Source organism: Plasmodium vivax, chromosome 7 (genome assembly GCF_000002415.2).
Source record: "Plasmodium vivax chromosome 7, whole genome shotgun sequence".
NCBI classification, from domain to species: domain Eukaryota; phylum Apicomplexa; class Aconoidasida; order Haemosporida; family Plasmodiidae; genus Plasmodium; species Plasmodium vivax.
The window spans coordinates 532,188-547,283 of NC_009912.1; the positions used below are offsets into that span (position 1 = coordinate 532,188).

Sequence of the window (15,096 nt, forward strand, 5' to 3'; positions counted from 1 at the left end):
ATGTGGTGTATATTCACTACGGGGACGTTTTAATTTCCTAATTGCGCCACGAAATGTTGCGCGAAAAAGGAGTCAGTAGGTTAAATAAATTAAAAAGAAACTCGCGCAAATTGGTGAGCAGAATTTCCGCGAATCAGTTTATCAGCGAAGTTGAGATTAACAAAACTGCTAAATTGTAAACAGTTAATGGGTAAGATATAGGCTTTCATTTGTGCGGGCAAATGGTTACATTGTCCCCCACAAGTGTACTACACACGGCGAGCTGCATGTCGCGTTGGTGAATCACGTGCGGTGAAACAAAACGGAATGGCACAAAATGAGCGTTTTTTTTTTTTTTTTTTTTCTTTTTTTGGGACAAAGCCAATGTTACGAAAACGATGTAGGGGTGTAAACTCACCGCTGCTAGGGGCAGCAAAGCAATGTCAAGTGAAATTGCTCGGAATTGTAAGCATTTTGCAGAGTGAGTAGGGCCCATTCATGAATGTTCACGTTGTGTTGAAAAAAATTGGGCACAATTTTTTTCCGCATTCGTTCTTTTCGCGAATTTGTTCATCCCGCGAATTTGTTCTTCCCTCGAATTTGTTCACCCGTGAATTTGCTCTTCCGCGAATTTGTTCCTTCCGCAAATTCGTCCTTTTCGCGCATGTTCCTTCTGACGAATTCGCCCCTTTTCGCTTTCTTTTTTTTTCATAACACGAGGGCGCAAGTTGTTAAAGGGTCAGTGAGCACCCGCGTGTGCGCGCATGTCTTAATTGTGCAAGCGAATTAGCATGTAAATGCGGGAACTTCCACTTCGGAAAAAAGGGCAACTTTGATTTTTCCCCCCTTTGTAGAGCGCGTATTTGACGCGAATGTGTGGCATAGCCTTGGTTTAATTCGCGGCAAAGTCAAAGGAAGCCGCAAATTGTGCAAATTGTGCAGATATGCAAATTGCGCAAAATGAACGAAGCGAACACAGAAATGGGAGAACAGTTCAGCGAAGTTTGCCTGCAAAGCACGCTTGTACTTGTGACAAAAATGGCCGGTGGTTAAAAGAAGAATCTTTTTTTTTTTTTTTAAACAATTGGGCTAAAGCCATTAAAAAAGGAATTTTTTTTTATGAACGAGTCAGAAAAATTAAATCGAGATTAATATGTTGCATTTTCCGTGTAATGAATTTCCAAATGGCTGATAAAAAAGCACCAAAAAGGTTGCCACTACCGTTTTGCCAATTTGGCTAGTTTTTTTTTTTTTTTACCACTTTTACGAAGAATGCGTATAATTGTGGCCTTTTTACCTGAACAGCGCAGGTAAATGGTGAATGTGCGGCAAATACACACAACGTCAGGTTGGGTTATCCCACTGCAAGCGCGAAAAGGTTAAAAGGAGGGAGAAAAAATACTTACACAGATAAGCGTGAGTTACACATGTACGCGTGAGTTACACATGTACGCGTGAGTTACACATGTACGTTTGAGTTACATACATACGTGTGAATTACGCAAACTTGCATTGCGCGCCCAGGCCGCGTTCGAAACGATGGGAGGGAAGGGCCTTTTCTCACCAAGAATGCCATTTCGTCATAAACGACCGTTGCAATTTTCACTGTCACGTGTACCCACAAGGGGGGTCTTAAAAAGGGCGCCCCTGTACTGACAATCACCGTTCGCAAGCAGTGGGCAGACAACACCTCGCAAAAAAGGGGACAGGAAAGAAAAAGAAAAAAACATGCTTTCTCTATATTAAGAAATATTAAAAAAAAATTTACTTGAATTAATGAAAAGTTAAATGATAACTTTTTTGCATGATGAAGTTTTAATAAACATTCTTTCTTCACATTTTATTCCATTCTCTCTTTGGAATAAAATGAACTATATAAAAATAAAAAAAAGGGAAAAAAAAAATTACACGAAAAAGTAATGCCAAAATGGGGAAGGTGAATGCAGGAAAAAAAAAAAAAAAAAAAGGAAAAATGGAAAAAGGGAAAAAGGGCAAAAGCAAAGCAAGGCAGGGCAAATTTTTATTAAAATTTAAGTATTTAAAATGGAGTAAAATCACTAAACAAACATAAATGACAAATGACAAAAAGAGCATAACACGGGTTTTCTTTTTACTTCTTTTTTTTTTTCTTAAAAACAAAAACTAAAACATGACGCGGATGATATGCGCATGACTGCATGACTGCATGATTGCATGACTGCATGATTGCATGACTATCATCAGGCAGACCACACCATGCGGAGGGCTATCAAACGGATGACTTCCCAAGGGATGATCACCATGCAAATTGCTATCATGCGGAGGGCCGCCATGAAGTTGCAAGTAGTAGCTGTTGTTCCTCTCGTTCTTCCTGTGTCTGGTGTTGCTGCTTTGCTGCTGCGGCTGAAGTTATTATCATTGTCGTATTGCTGTCGTTGTCACTGGCACAATGTATCGGGTAACAGGTGGCATTAAAAACGCTCATGGGCGAACGTAACGAACTGGAAAATCCGGCACGCGCAGGGACACGCGCGGGTTACACGCGGGGTACACGCCGGGGCACACCCCCTGGGTGGGCATCATTACTCTCTTCTCTTAGTTTGGTAAAATTATTTTTTTTCACTTCGACTCTTTTCGGTAATTAAATATTTGGTGGCTATATTCCCCAGGGCGGCTTGAAAGAACTCCATTTTTATACGTAGCGATCCCGGCCAGTCGTTATAGTCGTCTATATCTTGGGGCGCCTTGGGGTTGTACTTCTTCATATTTTGGAACATGATTTTGGACACTTCATCATGGAATACGTTTATGCGTTCTTCCTCCGTCATGTTCGGAAATTTTTTTTTGTCTGGTGGGTAGACCTTGGGCAGCCAGTAGGTTCTGAGGGACATGCTTTGGTACTGCGGGGGGGGGGGAAGCGCGCGGGTGAAATGGGAGCCTTAGGTAAAAGCGGCTAAGAAGCGCGGTTAAGGTAAGCGGCTAAGAAGTGCGGCCGAGATGTGCAGCTAAGATGCGTGACTCTGCCGCACCGCCATGCCGCACCGCGGGGGGCACTCACGTTGGAGGCAATCAGGATGAGCCACCAGGTGAAGGGCAAAATATCGTAGGAGGGGTTAAAAAAGTCGTAGTCGTACACCAGCAAAACGGGGGTGATGGGGAGGAGGGAAAAAAAGGCCCCCTTCTTCTGCTCAATGACCTGCATCCCATTGGACGTAGTCCCTTCAGAAAATATAACGAAAGAGGGGAAGTTATTTTTCTTCTGTTCCACCATCGTCTGTCTTTCCTTGATGATTTCCAAGGCGATTTTTCGATCCTCCGATTTTTCCCTGTACACGAATACACACCTTAAGGCTATAACACTCAGCCCAACAATTAAGTCCTTGCGCAGGGATTTCTTGGCGACAAAACTGCATGCATGTTCACTTATAAAATAAAAGGGGTCCAGAGCAGACACGTGGTTCGCAACGATATTTTTCGGCCAGTCCATATCACACAGGTAGTGGCTTTCTATGTCGTTAATTCCGAAGAGCCATAGGGACGCTCTGCAGATGAACTTGAGAAATTTTAGGTAAATCCTTACGATGGTGTTTTCTTGGTCCTCCTTGTTCTTCCCCATGAAGAAGGACAACAGGACTGCAACAGAAGGGGAGGGGGAGAAGGGATAAATGAAAAGAGGGGGGTATAATATACGTCCACACTGCCACTACAGTGCAGCACTTCCTCTCGGCTGCAGCTTATGGGCCAATTTAACCCTCTCATGAATTCTAACAACAAACTAAGATGTTGGTCCCGGCTAGCACGAGGTGGGCTAATATTTTCCAGGAGGCCTATGGGCAAAAGGGGGGAACCAAATTGGGTGTGCGCGCGTATGTGCGGTTGAGCAGTGTTGTGCTGCCAACTAAATGGAGTGTTTCTTTTTTTGGCACATTTCCGCAGGGCTGCCTCAAACGCGCCGCGCATTACCATAAAGATCGAGCCGTAGAGCAGCTTAAAAAAATTCATGTTGACCAAGTCCAGCCTCTCGAAGGAGGAGTAGGGGTGCAGGTTCTTCTTGTTGACATAATTCTTGCATGACTGTATTTCTTCAACAGGATAGTTTTTCAAATCGAATTTCTTCAAATTACAAAAAACAGCTATGGCGTAAATTGTGAGCAAGCTAACGTAGAGAGTAGACACAAAGAAATAAATATGATACATGTCCCACGTCCATTTTGTATAAAAAACTTTATGAATGAATAATTTTAAATGAAGCGCAAAAATGATGTATGCTACGATGTGATACACAAGCTTCTTTATCATTTTTTTCTCCCCCTTGACGTTTTCTTTTTGATTTTCCCCTTGTTTTTTCTGGTCGCTGCGTTTTTCGCCGCTGCGCTTGTCGCTTCCGCTCTTCTCGCCGTGCTGCCGCCCGACCTCTATGTCTACGTCCTTCGCTGGGGTCGCTCGCTCGGATGACGCGTGAACTTTGGCTGAGTCTTCCTTTTCCCGCTTCACTTTGGCGGGATTCACTTTGGCGGGATTCACTTTGGAGGGGTTCACTTTGGAGGGGCTCACTTTGGAGGGGTTAACTTCAGCGGGGTTGACTTCAGCGGGGTTAACTTTGGTGGGATTCACCTTGACCACTTTTCGGGTGACCGCTTCGTTCTCCTGCACCACTGCTGCTGGGCCTTCTCTCAATCGCGCAGCGGGATGAAGTGTTTAATATACGTGGGGAATATCTGCCCTCACACAACTGCGTATCCGCTTATGCCCCTAGCGTGGGAACACTCGCGCGGGTTACGTGAGGCAAGAAAAGGGGTGAAGTTGCGTTGGAGGTTTCCCCTTATTGTTCATAATTCGCAAATGCGCTACGTCGTGGCGGTGGTAGGCGCAGCGGAGTTACAGCCCTGCTCGGACGAACGGCTTCATGCACATGCAGTAGCGCGGGTCGTCGTGCAGGGAATGCACATATGTCGCTGTATGGATATCCCCTGGGGGAAATATCGAGCGTTAAACCAAGTGGGAAAAAAAAAAAAAAAAAAACGCGCAACTGGTAAGGGGCAAAGTGATGAGCAACGTGGTGGGGAAAATGCTGGCCATATAGGTGCAACAGACCGCGAAACGGGAAAAAAAAAGGCAAAACGGGCACTGCAATTTTCCCCTCGTTTACTTGTTACAACGCGTTATCACGTGTCATTATGCATCGCCGGGCAATAAATGTAGCACGGAAAGGTATGGCACAGTACGGCACATCACAGCACAGTGGGGTAAAGTGCAACATAGCGAGGCATATTACAGTGTGGCCTCGTACAGTGCAGCGGCGTTAGTTAGCGGCGTTAGTTAGCGGCGTTACTAAGCGGCGTTAGTTAGCGGCGTTACTAAGCGGCGTCACTAAGCGGCGTCACTAAGCGGCGTCACTAAGCGGCGTCGCATAATATGCCCGCATCGATGGCGTTGTCAACCTACGCGTCAGGCGGCGTTAACATTTTCGCGATGGCGAACTACAGGGAAACTGCTCCGCTTCGCTAATGACGCGTCATCACATGTTGTATCACCCAGTGCAAGTTAAAAACTTCTGCAGATTTTTTAAAAAAGGCGTTTCATACAGGTGAATGTAATATACATATAATATATATTATAATATGTACATCAAAATAACTCGCCAAAAAAAAAAAAGAAAGCGCAATGGAACGCAAAGTTTTGTGGAAAAGTGAGAAAAGTATTCAATGTTGGATGAAAAATAAATTTTTTCAATAATCAAAAATGCAAAAAAAAAAAATAAAAAAAAAAAAAAACATACAAACATATAAACCAACCTGCTTTCTTTTCTTCTGTTCTCTCTACCGCCATCTGCACAGTCATAAACGAAATTATTCTCACCTAACGGGGGTGAGGGCCTGCTGAGTTGGCGGCACATGCCATCCGCGTTATGGTAAACCACCGGTATGCGCATTTTATTCGTCAAGCGTATCAATTATGTATATATATATGTATATATTTATACCTCACATGGGCGCAATTTTGTGCCAGTTGGGGGTTGTTTTCTTATTGCATCATACGCTACATTTTTTTTTTTGCAGCGCGACCCCGCCGCCACCACATGTTGTAGAGCCGAGCTTGGGCCAAACCGTCGCCTTTTTTTTTATTGCTATATTATTTCTCCCTTTTGCCTTGGTGGGAAAATTTCTTTGCAAAGCTGTTGCTACATTGGCAAAAAGTTTACAAAGTTTACAATTTTTTTTTTTTTTTTTTTTTTTTTTTTTTTTTTTTTTTTTGGCTAGAAAGGGAACCCGCGGGGAGTACAGAAACAACGTTTTCGCTCCATCGCAAACGTGTACATCCGTTTTTCCGCTGTTGTATGCGCGAAATGGGCGCATTTGAATTTTGCTCATGTGGGGAGCAGCGTAAAATTTACCTAGTATGGCACAACGGGGTAACCAAATTTGTAACATCCCAGAGTTTGTTACATGTTAACTTATCTTCCCTTCAAAAGGCAGAAAGGGGGATTTTTTTTTACAACTTGGTTTTTTTTTTTTATTTTTTTTTTGCGGCGCAGAAAGGTTATCCTATGGTTTATGCCGACATAGCACATGCGAGCGGAGAGTGGTGGCTCTAATTGGCGCCTTCCCCTCTTTGTGGAAAAAGGAGATGCATTTCCACGGGGGAAAGCTTCCACGGGGGTGTTCCTCTTCGCCGTAAGGTTTTCCCCTCCAGAGGGAGTTATTCTCTACACATTCTGTGCGTAAAATTTTTTAGGAAGCAAATTTGGATAGCGGATTGAGGGGAGAAACAAACACACGCGTGCGGCATATAGTCAATGGGTGGTTATGCAGTCGTCCACGCAAGGCACCTTTGTAGGTATGCCCCTCTCGTGACACGCACGTGGTTTGGGTTTAAGGAATGTGCAAAATTCAGATGGGCGGAAAAAAATTACAAAAAAAAGGGAACTTCATCACCAGTGCGCATGTTCCATTTTAAAGGGTCGGAGCGGTCACCTCGTTATGCGCCCAAAAAAAAAAAAAAAAAAAATTAACACGAAAGGGGAACATGCGCGTGTTCGATTGTTCGCTTGTTCACCTGTGCACTGTACAGCGCGCATTTCAATGCAAACGGGCCAGTCGGCGTAATCCCTTGGCACGTCTCCGTTTGATACGCTCTTCCCTCTGCGCGCGTTTTTTTTATCCCAACTGGTCGCCCTGCGAAAAGACGTCCTTCAGGTTGAACTCCACCACGTACATGAGCTTGCTGGGGGAGACCTTCCTAATCTGCGAAGGGGAAAAAAGGGGGGGTCGGCAGGTGGGTGGTAAGAAGCAGGATTGGTCATGCAGGTGGGAGGTAAGAAGCAGGACTGATGGTGCATGTGGGAGGTAAGAAGCAGGACTGATGGTGCATGTGGGAGGTAAGAAGCAGGACTGATGGTGCATGTGGGAGGTAAGAAGCAGGACTGATGGTGCATGTGGGAGGTAAGAAGCAGGACTGATGGTGCATGTGGGAGGTAAGAAGCAGGACTGATGGTGCATGTGGGAGGTAAGAAGCAGGACTGATGGTGCATGTGGGAGGTAAGAAGCAGGACTGATGGTGCATGTGGGAGGTGCACAGAATAACTGATCGTGCAAGTGCGTACTGCACAGCAGGACTGGGCCCACTTCGACCGACGCACCTCCGTGATCTTCATCTCCCGGGGAATACCCCCCAGCTGCATGCGTATGTTTCTCTCGGCGTGCTCGTAAAACAGCTCTGGCTTGGAGAAGAAGTAGCAGTGTATAAAGACGTTCCTCATTTGGTCCCTCCGGCATCTTCCCTGGGGATCCTTCTGACCGGCGCTGTACATGTGAAGGAGTTCCCGAAAGACATCCAAAAAGTCCAAGGCAGTTTGCGGCAAATTCATGAGCACATGAACATCTCCGTAGATGCCGAGGTTAATGTCCACTTGGTGCGTTTCGTTTGTGGGCGCATCTTCTGCTTTCTGCTCCGCTTCGTTGTTGGTTGGCTCTGGGGGGACCTCCTCCCCCCCGTGGGTGGCTGCTACCCCCGGGGGGCGTTCCCCTAATGGGCCATTTGCATCACCATGCGCGAGTTTCTTCTTCTTGTCCCTGGGGGCGCTCTCGTGGGGGTTACTCTCGTGTGGGTTACTCTGATGGGAGTTACTCTGATGGGAGTCACCCGCTTTGCAGTCCTTCACTTCGCAGTCCTCTTTGCAGTCCTCTTTGCAGTCCTCTTTGCAGTCCTCTTTGCAGTCCTCTTTGCAGTCCTCTTTGCAGTCCTCTTTGCAGTCCTCTTTGCAGTCCTCTTTGCAGTCCACTTTGCAGTCTGCCGCCCGCTTCTTCCCCTTTCCCGCATCCACAACGTCACGCCCCGCGCTGTTGACAAAGTCGAGGGAGACGTTTCGCCAATTCTGCTCACCCAGCTGCATCGCCAAAGTGGACGTGTCACGCGAGAAGATGCCCAGGCGGAGCAGCATGCAGACGAAGGCCCTGGCGTCCAAGTTGTACGTGAGGATACTTCTCCTCTTATTCAATTTAATATTAACGTTCATAAAATTATACGCATGCAAATTAATATCATTGGAAAAACAAAGGCAGTTTTTTTTACTGAGGTGTAGACTGAAGATACCAACCCCAGCAAAGACGTCCACAACTATGGAGTTGTTTTCAACAAGGCTATATATGCGGTCTCTCTCTTTTTTTAATTTAGAATTCCAATACATTAGCTCATAATTGAGTTTCACTTTGATGTCATTTTCCCTTAACATGGTCAGGTAGTTTTCTTCTCCTGCCAATAACTCTATGGTGAAAGTTCTGTGGACATTTTTTAGAGAATCCTTCTTATTGATGACTGTCCGTATGCTTTTATTTTTATCTAAAATTATTTCTGCAATTACTTTTTTGTGATTTTCAAACCGTTCGCAGAAATTCAGGTGAGCTATGTGCCCTATCATTTCGTACTTGTGGATGACTTCACTTTCCGAGGGGAACACCTTCCTCAGCACTTGGGAGGTATTCATGTTGTCGTAGCCGAACTGCAGCTGAATGGTTCTAATTTGGATGCCTTCTGCTTTTATCACGCGGAGGAGCTTTTCCAGGGCGGGGGGGGCGTCCTGATGAGCGGCACCCTGCTGAGCGACGTCCTCCACACCACCGCCCTCCGCAGCAACGTCCCTCTCGTCGCCCTCCTCCGGGCGCATGTCCACCCCCTCCAGGACGCCCTTCCCCTCGCGCTGCATCAACTCGTGCAGGGCCCTGTTGAACCGCGCGTTGAGCGGGATTAGCCTGCAGTCCGCCAGCGGTGCGTCTGCCAGAGGTGTGCCTGCCTGCGAGTCGTTCGCGTGGCTGGTCATTTGGCAGCTCAACTGGTCGTTTACCTGACCGCTCACCTGACCGCTAACCTCTCCCCCCCCCAGGCTCTCCACATACGAATGGATAAAGCGCAGCACTTCCCCGTCGTAGGGCCCCGTCTCGACGAGGCACCCCTGGTACTCCCTGAACTTCAGCACAGAAGGGAACCGAAAGATGTTTAGGAACCAAATTTTCGCGTCCTTATTTTTGAGCAGCTCATTCACTCTGTACTTGTTGAGCACCAAGCAGTGAGTCCTCTTTTCGTGCTTCACCTTTTCCTTCACATCGGCTAGCGTTTTTATATCCACTGCGTTACGCATGATTGCAAATCCCAGTGTGGGTTTCCCCTTTTTGCGTAGCGAAGTGACGTGCTCAAGGCATAGGGGGAGCAGGGGCCACAGCAGAAGAAATCCACAGAACATTAACTGGGCATTCTGCGAGAGGGAAGCTTCCACGTAGATGTACGGCAAAGCAAGAACGGACGTGCGGGTAGATGCGCTGACGTGTGACCCAGTGAGATGTGAAAAGGGGACCCAAAAGGGAGCTCTCCTTTTTGCAAAGCTGAGATGGGGACCAGCAAGAATGGCAAACTTATCGCTTCGTGTCAACAGGGGAGGAGATTTTTTTTTTTTTTTTTTTTTTTTCTTCTGAGAAGAGAATACATCAAACGGTGCAACGTTTAACCTGTGTCACGTTCTGCTGATGAAGCAGTAGCTCGAGATGGATCCCTCAGGGGGGCGGCAAACCAGTTAGAACGTCATTTGTGCTCTCCTGAAAAGCGTCGAAATGGTACCCAAAAAAAAAAAAAAAGATTAGCGAAAAGGTGCGAACGTTATTCAGGTGAAGAAGCTTTAATTCGACATTTTTTTTTTTTTTTTTTTTGTCCCAACTGTGACGCTGATAGATGTAAACTGCAGATGAGAAGGATATACTCCCCCCATGGGAAACCCCCCCTCAGGAGTTCTTCCACGGGTCACCACGGACCACGACAATACCGCATGGGCGCAGAAACAGTGGCCCCTCCCCCGCAGCATGTTTCTTCCATTGAGCGGTAGAAGCAGCGTCCCAAGTGGTTGTTCTTCTCACCCACCCCACGGTATGCTACACTTGGGAAAAGAAAGAAAAAAAATCACAAGCAATTACCCCTTTTCGCATGCACAGAATAGCGCTTTTTTTTTTTTTTTTTTTTCCCTACGAATATAGCGGCCATTCCTGCATGCAAAGTGCACTTGCGGTATGCTGCCGAATAGTATGAACGAGAAAAAAAAAAAAAAAAAAAAAGCAGACGCGTTTTCGATGTTCTATGGAGTGATCGTTATTTGAACTCTTCTGGAAATACATCGCTTCGCCTTTTGCGCAGACGGAGGTGTACGTCCCCAGCATAGACACATCACATGTAGGGGTTAGGAAGAGGGACAACTGGGTGTTGGCCTGAATGAATGCTGCCCCTCCAACATACAGCGAAGAGTGTATGAGTACAAATGGGAGTACGCACATATGCACATAAAAATGCGTTGCACTTAACTCGTTTTGTACACACGGGCGCGCGTACTCTGCCTGGACAGTTCCTCCCCTTCGAAGAATTACTCGCATTTGGCTGTGCACATGTTGCGCCTTTCTGACATATACATATATATATGTATATATGTATGTATATACGTATGTGTGTTTTTTTTTTTTTTTTTTTCCCAATTGCAAAGTTACCCCTTCATACCGTTCGAGTACGCCGCACGCGGTCTACTTTTTTTTTCATTTTAAATTCTACGCGCCATGGGGGTGTAGGCGTGCAAGTACATGCGTATGTGCATACTGCTATTCATACGACTGTGCATACGGCTGCGCATACGGATGTACATGCGGCTGTACATACGGATGAAAGCGGGGGGGACCCCCGGCACGGATTTACGTAGAGGACCAACTGCCCCCCCCGCACGTTCTGCAGCACCACCTTAGCATAACGTTTTTCCTTTAAAACAAATACAACATACGTTTTGTTCACGATTTGCGCATGGAGTTACTTTAATTTTAATTTTAATTTCATTTCTGTTTTAGTTTTTTACGTTTTTTTCGTTTTTTTTTGTTTTTTTCCCCCTACCGCCTCATTCTATTAACCATTTGCATAGCTGCGTGAGTTGTGGCATGAGCGCGTTCGTTTCGCAGTCCACATTTTCGTTTTTTTTTTTTTTTTTTTTCCCCTCCTTTAACCCTTGTTAGTCCTTTTTTTTTTTTCCTACCATATGTTTTAACTTTTTTTTTTTTTTTTTTGCAATTAATTGCCAGCGCTGCATACACGGGCATACACTGACATACACACGGGGGCTTCCCACACGTGAAGAAAAAAAAAAAAAAAAAATTACCGCTTAACTTAGCGCAACAACGCCTAGCCAAGAGTGACAAACGGGAAAGAAATCCAAACAAACGTTTTGTAGTCATGGCTGCAAATGATTGAAATGCTGCTACTGACTTTTACTCGCACGAGCCAGCGAGGAAAGAGGGCGAAGGACACTGCAAGATAAACGAACGCCGGGCAAAGACATAACGCTGGGGCGCACCTACCGACCTACCTGCCTACCGGCGTTGTCCGTCGTTGCGAAGGATTAATTGTCCCGCTCTCGAATCCGTTCCTTCACCTACCGTTTGTTAGCAAATCGTTCGTCAGCAAATCATTTGTTGCCTTCCACCCACACATACGCTTTCCATTTATTGCCTTTTTTTTTTTTTTTTTTTTTTTGTTCCCCTTTTTTACCCGCACGTGGCTTTCCTTTTTTTGTATTTCCCACGTTTTACCCTTCACCCATCTGCACAGTAGTGCTACGTTTGCGCGAAAAGGGGAGGACGCTATCCTCAGGATGCACTCCGATTCATCATAAAGGGGCCAAATCTGGGCAGGTATACACGGAGGTATACGCATATGTATATGCATATGCGCATGCGCTGGTGCTGCCCTTGCCCCACAGGCCTGCACAAATTCGCTGCCTCAGTTGTGTAACCCCCTTCGCAGAGGAGCTGTTTCACCCGCCAGTTGCAGCAAGGCAGATAGAAGTACACACGCGTAGTGCACGCACGTATTGCCACAATCCGACCGCCCCTCCTGCACAACCAACATTTGTAAATTCCCCCTTTTTTTTTGCAGCCTTTCACCATTTGGAATCGTTCTTGCTGCGACTTCTTTTTTTTTTTTTCTCTTTTGTGTTTCCCCCTTAAAACTGTCCAAGAGAATTTACACCAAAATGTCGAACGCAGGGACGACAGACCTCAGTTGGCTGCCCTCAGATGCAGATGGTGATTAACTACCCTGGGGCGTTTTTGCCCGCCCGAGGAGAGTAAACGTCGCGTGGCTCCCTTGAGGGAGTGACCACTTCATTGCCGCCCGTTTCGACCTGTGTATAATTTATGAACCAGTTGATGCATTTTTCGTGTGGTGGCCGTGTGCATACAAACCGGGGGGATAGGAGAACCGTCTCGTCGGCTGACCCCCCATGGGGTTTAGAAGCGTGGCCAATGGGGAGAGAGTACCCACTCGTGTTTCCCTTTCGTTATCCTTTTCCCTTTTCCTTATTGCCTACCCATTTTCCTTTCCCTTCCCCTTTTCCTTATGGCCCCCCCTTGCAGAACAACTCGCCTTAGGATTCAAAATCGTCACCAACGCGTACAAGACGAGGGTCACCTCCCAGGAGGCAGAAATTAGATCCCTCAAGGGGCAGCTGACGGAGAAGCTAGAGCAAGTAATTCTTTCATCCTCTTGCGGCGTATCCCTTTTCATGCAAAAAAAGGAAAAAACGGAGCGTCTGTTAATTTGCCCCCATTTTATCCCCTTCACCCACTGCTCAGCTTTCGTCCATACAAAAAAAATATAGCAATTTGGAGGTTCAGCTAATCGAATCAACGCAGAGGGGAAACCAGCTGGCGGACGAGAACAAGCAGTTGATTACGACCATTAAGAAGGTAAAACTGAGGGCAGCACAACCACGTAGGGGGCTTAACACTGGTGCCCACATGTGTATGTTTCCCCTGGGGGGGAACTTAAAAAGAGACCCGTCTGTAAACGAAGCGGAATGGAAAACACACCGTGATTGCACCAAAAATAAACGCGTTGCAATTGGTTTGGACGATGCGGAGGAAGAGCCTCTTCTTTTTTTATAAAAAACTGCCCCAATAGCGGCAACCATTTTGTGGCTCGCTCAACCGGCATCGACAAGTGTATTTTATTTTATTTTATTTATTTTTTTTTTTTTTTTTATTTTTTTTTTTTTCCCAGCTGAATAGGGACATCGACCGACTGGAGAATCTGAAGAAGGCCGTCCTCAATTCCATCCAGGAGGAACATGACGTGGAGGATGCCCATAAGGTAGCTTCGAAGATGCCATTTGTAGAGTTGTGCATTTTTCGCGAATGCATATTTTGTGCGAATGCACATTTGATCGTACGAGTTAACCACACGTTTGGTGTGTGCGTATGGGGGAAGGGGGCGCCCCACAAGAGGAACACTACTTCCCTGTACACTTCTTCCCTGTGCACTTCTTCCCTGTACACTTCTTCCCTGTACACTTCTTCCCTGTGCACTTCTTCCCTGTGCACTTCTTCCCTGTACACTTCTTCCCTGTACACTTCTTCCCTGTGCACTTCTTCCCTGTGCACTTCTTCCCTGTACACTTCTTCCCTGTGCACTTCTTCCCTGTGCACTTCTTCCCTGTACACTTCTTCCCTGTGCACTTCTTCCCTGTGCACTTCTTTCCTGTGCACTTCTTCCCTGTGCACTCCTCCCCTTTACACTGCTCCCCCCCACTCGCAGTACTATTCCGCGGACGACATGCTGCAGACGACCGCGCCGAGAACGATGCTGGAGATCAACGGCAACGAGGACTCCTGCCAAACGCTGATTAACAAAATTGTTAATTCGGACGCGCACAACATCATCAACGGGAGCTTCAACTCGCCCTACCTGGGAGCGGGGTAACCTCGACGAACCCAGCAGTGGAGATTCGTCCGCTCTTCATTTTGATTGCCCCACTTGACTGCCCCATTTGGCTGCCCCATTTGGCTGCCCCATTTGGCTGCCCCATTTGGCTGCCCCATTTGACTGCCCCTTTTTGCAGATCCCCCGGCGAGAAGAACACAGACGGCAGGGCCTTCTTCCGAAACGCAAGGAGCAGACTGACGTACGAGCAGTTCAACCAGTTTCTGTCCAATATTAAAAAGCTAAACAACCACCAGCAGAAGAGGGAGGAGACGCTGAAGAAGGCGCAGGCGATATTTGGCGAGACCAACGCGGACCTCTACGAAGAATTTAAGGTCCTCATTTCGAAGCATTCCTAGGGAGGGCCGTGCGTGCAGCGTTTCCGCGTATCGTTTCTCCGTCTATCTGTCTCCTTTCCGCCCTTTTATTTTTGTTTTTCCCCCCCATTTGTTTCTCCTAATTTTTGTTTTGTGCCCCCCTCATCACTGGCCCCCTTTCCCCCCTCTGATTGCCGCAATTTTTCTTTAAGTTCCGCCTAATTATTTCTCCAACCAAAGGGGGCCAACATGGGATACCTGTTCAGGTACTTCTGCGCCGCTGTGCACGCCCAACTTTTTTTGCCATTCGGTAACAAAACTGTTTGTGTAGTTTGTCCCCCTAGACGCGCATAGCAGTCGTCTAATTTTGCCTTCCCTTGAATGACTCCAAGGGGAGAGGTGACCCAGCACAGGTGCAGGCACGTGAGCGCATATGAGCGCAGGTAAGCGCAGATGAAAGGAACACCTATTCGCACCTCCCACACGGTTTAACTGGTTCGTTTGCGCATATAGGGCTAAACCAACTAAAGTTACTTGTGAGGGAGCTGTA

The 15,096-nt window shown here is 46.7% G+C and overlaps 3 protein-coding genes across 3 annotated transcripts, besides 11 other annotated features; 1 reads left to right on the forward strand and 2 right to left on the reverse strand.

Moving 5' to 3' along the window:
* Nucleotides 1–1,390: 1,390 nt before the first annotated feature.
* Nucleotides 1,391–1,456: a microsatellite.
* Nucleotides 1,457–2,567: 1,111 nt separating this feature from the next.
* Nucleotides 2,568–4,257, reverse strand: PVX_099135 (phospholipid or glycerol acyltransferase, putative; the record flags this gene model as incomplete). Its single annotated transcript, XM_001614627.1, has 4 exons — nucleotides 2,568–2,858; nucleotides 3,017–3,591; nucleotides 3,728–3,785; nucleotides 3,922–4,257. The coding sequence occupies 4 exons, from the start codon at nucleotides 4,255–4,257 to the stop codon at nucleotides 2,568–2,570; spliced, it is 1,260 nt and encodes a 419-aa protein (XP_001614677.1).
* Nucleotides 2,985–3,010: a microsatellite.
* A 2,858-nt stretch (nucleotides 4,258–7,115) lies between the features above and the next one.
* PVX_099140 (Met-10+ domain containing protein) lies at nucleotides 7,116–9,592 on the reverse strand (the record flags this gene model as incomplete). Its single annotated transcript, XM_001614628.1, has 2 exons — nucleotides 7,116–7,202; nucleotides 7,598–9,592. The coding sequence occupies 2 exons, from the start codon at nucleotides 9,590–9,592 to the stop codon at nucleotides 7,116–7,118; spliced, it is 2,082 nt and encodes a 693-aa protein (XP_001614678.1).
* Nucleotides 7,685–7,777: a microsatellite.
* Nucleotides 8,546–8,701: a microsatellite.
* Nucleotides 8,706–8,726: a microsatellite.
* Nucleotides 8,963–8,983: a microsatellite.
* A 494-nt stretch (nucleotides 9,593–10,086) lies between the features above and the next one.
* Nucleotides 10,087–10,121: a microsatellite.
* Nucleotides 10,122–10,321: 200 nt separating this feature from the next.
* Nucleotides 10,322–10,377: a microsatellite.
* Nucleotides 10,378–10,520: 143 nt separating this feature from the next.
* Nucleotides 10,521–10,540: a microsatellite.
* A 1,641-nt stretch (nucleotides 10,541–12,181) lies between these two features.
* Nucleotides 12,182–12,205: a microsatellite.
* A 297-nt stretch (nucleotides 12,206–12,502) lies between these two features.
* PVX_099145 (hypothetical protein, conserved) lies at nucleotides 12,503–14,859 on the forward strand (the record flags this gene model as incomplete). The annotated part of the gene is made up of 6 exons (XM_001614629.1): nucleotides 12,503–12,554; nucleotides 12,885–12,997; nucleotides 13,104–13,217; nucleotides 13,531–13,620; nucleotides 14,065–14,225; nucleotides 14,369–14,859. 6 exons carry the CDS (start codon nucleotides 12,503–12,505, stop codon nucleotides 14,586–14,588), a joined length of 750 nt encoding a protein of 249 aa, XP_001614679.1. The 3' UTR covers nucleotides 14,589–14,859.
* Nucleotides 14,253–14,285: a microsatellite.
* Nucleotides 14,860–15,096: the final 237 nt, after the last annotated feature.